Source organism: Argopecten irradians, chromosome 4, assembly GCF_041381155.1.
Source record: "Argopecten irradians isolate NY chromosome 4, Ai_NY, whole genome shotgun sequence".
Classification (NCBI taxonomy): Eukaryota; Metazoa; Mollusca; class Bivalvia; order Pectinida; family Pectinidae; genus Argopecten; species Argopecten irradians.
In genome coordinates this window covers 31,093,946-31,099,046 of record NC_091137.1, presented here as the reverse complement: position 1 = coordinate 31,099,046, position 5,101 = coordinate 31,093,946, and the positions used below count along the sequence as shown (strand labels likewise).

Sequence of the window (5,101 nt, the reverse complement as noted above, 5' to 3'; positions counted from 1 at the left end):
GTGTGAAAATCCTTTTGTAGTTATCTCTATAGCCATAGTTGTGTATATAGCATTTTGAGACCGATCGCTCAGACGATGGCTTCAGTTTTGATAGTTGCACTTTATAAACCAGAGAAAATATCGCTCTTTCACTTGTTCGACATGTAGTGGGCGCCAAGATCTCTGTGGGATCTTTTGTTAATGAAGTATTACTGTTTATACGCATTTGTATATATGTTTTATAGACAAATAAAATGCCACCTAAACGGCGATGTAGCTGTAAGAGGCATGCGGAGTATAGTGGCGGTACAGACTTTACTATATACAAACACGACGGGAAAAAAATGAAAAGGTCATGTACTGACCTGCTGCAAAACAATGGCGACCTTTTCCCGCATTCCACCTATATTTGCTCGGCATGTTGCGAGTACGCTGAACAACATCTCGCTCCACCCCCCTCCCCCCACAAAAATCGACGTAACCAAACATTTAGGTAATTTCACTTAATAATGCTCATTACCGAGTCATTTTTGAATTGATATATGGTATTAATCGATATCATAGTTGCTATTAACGTTTTATTACGACATAATGGTACAATGCTCAAAGTGTTTAAAAGTGTTTAATACATTAAATGATAACTCTTACTTGAGCGCAAGGGAAACAACTCTGTAATATCCAAACGTAATATGTAAGAATTTTCTTTTAGATGACATCATTAAGACTATTGAAGAACGCCAATTTAATCCGCAACAACTTGAGAAATTGGCATACACACTTGGCCAAAGTGTTTTTCGGAACATTGGATCGGACGCCATTAACTCCGGTCAACAATACAAAGATGACACCTATCTTATGGCATTTCGTCCAAATGGTAAATATCCGTTTAGCGAGCACGTATGCAATGAAAATCGCAATCCACATAAAATATATATCTGATGAAACTATGCAACATATCGAAATACAAAACTTGACTATTACAACATGTATATTGCGTCTGAAGACGCGTGTGATGGCAGTTTTTTGGTTTTCTTGTATTGTTCTTCATTTAAATTTAAACATTCACAAACAGTCGTTGATTTCGTACTCCTATATTTTTTGTCAGAATTGTTATCTCAAAGAAAACACCACGCTTGTCAACTTTATCAAAGGCGCAAGTGGTTTAGCCATTGCGCCTTCTAAACAAACAGACACAATACCAGTAATGAGGGCGGTTGAACATATATATTCTGCCTCACAGCCATCATTCGTTGGCCCTATGTCTTTTGGCGCATCCTTAGTGACGTATTTGATTACTGGGAGTAAGGGAGCACTTGCGATCCAATCAGCCGGATCAGCTGCTGGGTCATACACTACGTTAAATAAGTGGATGAAGACCCACGCTATCAAGGAACTCCAATGCCCCAAGGAATGCGATGTTGTTACATTTTTTGACAATAATCAGGTACATGTATATCATAAGTAAACGATATTGGTGTTTATGATCGATATAACATATGTATCCAACCCATTCAAGAAAGATCTCACAACATCCTATAAGGAGTCTTGTTCATATTACCTTTATACCACTTATTCTTTAGATTAAATTTATTCTGTACACCTTGCTACATTAATTGCAATATTTGGCTTTGTTGTACTCATATGTACCTTTGTATGTTATAATGAAATAAACACCATTTTCCAACTAGGTAATCCAGCGGAAATGGCGCGTACAAAGCAATTTTAAATGCGCAAGCAGCGTCTTCACCAACATTATACATATTGTCCCCGACCCGGTAATGCAGTTACAGAAGCGCGCAGACCTGTCTCCGGTACACTGGCTGCGGACGGACAACCCCGCCCTTACACAATTTGCTTCTAAAATGTCTGACAATTTCGATGAACATAAACAACATTTCAGAAAATACAGGTATACGGAAAAGCTACCGTACAGTCGGTTATTTTCGCTAGTCAACAATCCTTTTGTCTTTTTCAATGAAAACTTCAAAGTTTCAGTATTTACATTTTCCCTAATAGAACATTATCCCATTAAAACATTCCATGCGAAAATTGCCAGTTATACAATAATAAATCATCCTCAGTGAGACTCCATCGTGATATCAACACAAAACCAACAATGATCACCGGGAACGGTATAAAATAAAGATGTTTAACCATGTTTCAGGGATGAGTTCATCGCAATGAAAATTACGAAAGTGTTTAGTGAGGTGCGAGATGATGGTTTAGACCATATAGATATGGCAGATTCAGACGCTGCGCCCATTCCACAACAAAGCGATGATCGGTATGAGTAACCGCATTACCAAAAACTTGATTGCTTTACAAATTATATTTATCATATGATTTGAGAATACACACAGTGACGATACATGAAGCATGCAAATATAAATAATAATTCAATGTAGTTTTAGCGATTAATGGAGTTGGTCATATTTGCAAATGCGTATGCCTTGTGTTTATATTTAATATTTGGAGTTATATTCATTTGACGTTTACTATTTCAACACAGATATACATTTGTCTCGTCTGGACATGTGGGTGCCAAACCTAAAGTGACAATGGGGGATCCATGTTTTGAAAATCCATGCTCTTACGAGTCTGTCCAAAAGCTAATAAAAATTACAACAACATGTTGTATTAAGTGATATCGGATAACTACATAAAATTTTATGTATAACTAAAGTGATTGTACGGAAATTATTGGAAAAACAGAGAAGAGCATATCGACGAGATTACAATATTTGTTATACGCGTACCGACTACATCATACTTCAATTGCTCTGCATAATTTTAGGTGTTTGATCACATAAGTGATTTGTGTGATCTGGACTCTGGTGCTCATTCGTGGACCTTCGTTGGATGCGATGGCCTCCCATATACGTTGGGCAGCAGAATACTTGAAAATGTGTTCAGGTGCCCAGACTGTCCAAGAGAATTTGAGGATGAGTGCGATTTTTCGGCCCATAGGGATGATTTTGAGCATGGTGGAAATGTATCCCTACACCACTGCCGCAAATACAAAAACATCATTCTACTTCCGGGTAATATCTTCATTTAACAATTATATCCGGGTAATATCTTCATTTAACAATTATACGTAACAAAATCCATAATACTTAGTACTACTATGAACATTTTATTACAATTAATATACATAAAATGTCGCTTGATTGTCATTCATTCATATGGAAACACTAATATCATAAGAGACTCATTGATTCCAATAGTGGTAGCAATATCCGGTGTACAAATAACATCCCTACATATATTTCACGTCATTTTATTTTGAATAGGTCTTGGACATTATGAAATAAACATGGTGAAAGCTGTGTTTAAACTGTTGTGGCCAGTGTGTATTGTGGATCTAGCCAAAATGTTGGAGTTTAAGACCACAAAAGCTCTAGCTTCTTGTGAAAATGCAGCAGGTGTGTAGAGTTCTGTTGAAATTGAATTTATCGCGGTGCAAAAACGTAAAGTTATGTTACAAGATTATTTTTAAATTCTTGTGAAAATCAGCCCTTATTGCCTTTTTGAACGAAATTCAACAACTCCTATAAATTGTAAGTACGCTTTATATAAATCACAATTTTCTGCATGTATGCACTGTCACTATTTGCTGTATTGGTCATTGAAATATTACTTGGGAATAGAATATTAGAATGGGATAAAACCTTCTCCAGGAGTGTGTCCTTCCTCCCTGAAAATGTCTTGGTGAGAAGGGCCTTGTCTGTGGACAGCGACACTTCTTTTCGGGGTTTTTTATTTCGGCCAGGCTTGCCCAGACTGATGGTAGTCAAGCGGCCATTTACAGAACATTATTTCTGCAAAAGGTTGAAATTGTTGACATTAAAGTCATTACGCTTTTTATCACCATCAAAATATACAGTCTACATTCCGCCCTGCGTACACGCTACATGTAGCTTTAACCAAATGTTTAAAAAGTTATTTTGTCCATTTCACCGAAATAATTCAATAAAAATGAGTGATGATATACTGAATTAAAGTTATAATTGCAAGATAAATGTGTCCTTTCACAATTAGTTGTAAATAAAACATGTGTACGATGCATTAAGGTACGTGGTGTTGTCGTAGCCACACAAAATATATGTTCTCGATGGGCCACCGTACAAATAAAATATTGTAGGTCACTGGGCCGAACCATATAAGTAAAAGTCGTTTTCATTGGCTAATTGACTTTGCTAAAACGAAAGTTGAATTAAAGATGGCGGAATGAGGTACATGGTAGATGTTCGCATTGAAAAAGAGGGGAAATAGTAGCTGTATTGGATATAATTTGGAGTTAAAGTGAAGTCACACACAGGTAAACAACATGAACACGATTGTTTTAAGTGGTTTTCGCTAAAATATTGATAACGAATTTCATTTTACTGTATGATACACATGATAACAATGTGTCCATTACTTACCGCAACTCCAGCCATCATGCGCTTTTGCCCAGTAAAGGTGTGAAGTCGTGGCAAATTGAAAAGCCCGTGTATTATTACGCATTTACAGGATGTTTTTGTTACGCATTTCCGGGAGTGTTACGTAAATACAGGAGCATTACGCATATACGGGGGTGTCCCCAACCTGTTCTCTCTAATGATTACATAAACACAAAACTCCAATTCTCTTCAGGCCATTTCTTTACTATTCTTAAATCCTTTTTTGTGAACCTGGAATAAAACAAAAATGAAATAAACCATAAAATTAAATAAACAACAAATCCTTTTTCTAATATTTCAAAATATATAAACAAAAATCAATAACAACAAACACAAGCTAGATGCCTAGGCCTACACATATACAAGGTCACGAACTGTAAACACAGCGACCCCGCACACACATGTACACTGTACACTTGAGAAACGAGCTCGAGGCCGCAAAAGGGATTTTCTAAAGTAATAAATTAGACATATTAAATAATATTTAAATACATAAGAACCACCACATACATCTCAAAGAGTATGCATAATTCGTGAATATCACATCTATTTATACATGTATATCGCATAGTTATATTGTATATCATGAAGTCTACCACATGCACCACGTGGCTCTAGACTCAAAACCAGATCATATTTCGAATATAAGTAAAACTATTTAAAACAAAACAAACATC

At 36.3% G+C, this 5,101-nt stretch overlaps 1 protein-coding gene across 1 annotated transcript; it reads left to right on the top strand.

The window, feature by feature from the left end:
* The first annotated feature begins 233 nt into the window (after positions 1-233).
* LOC138322232 (uncharacterized) lies at positions 234-3,412 on the top strand. Its single transcript, XM_069266275.1, has 8 exons — positions 234-456; positions 689-876; positions 1,085-1,423; positions 1,668-1,888; positions 2,144-2,263; positions 2,489-2,586; positions 2,772-3,020; positions 3,273-3,412. The coding sequence occupies exons 1-8, from the start codon at positions 234-236 to the stop codon at positions 3,410-3,412; spliced, it is 1,578 nt and encodes a 525-aa protein (XP_069122376.1).
* The last annotated feature ends 1,689 nt before the right edge of the window (positions 3,413-5,101 follow it).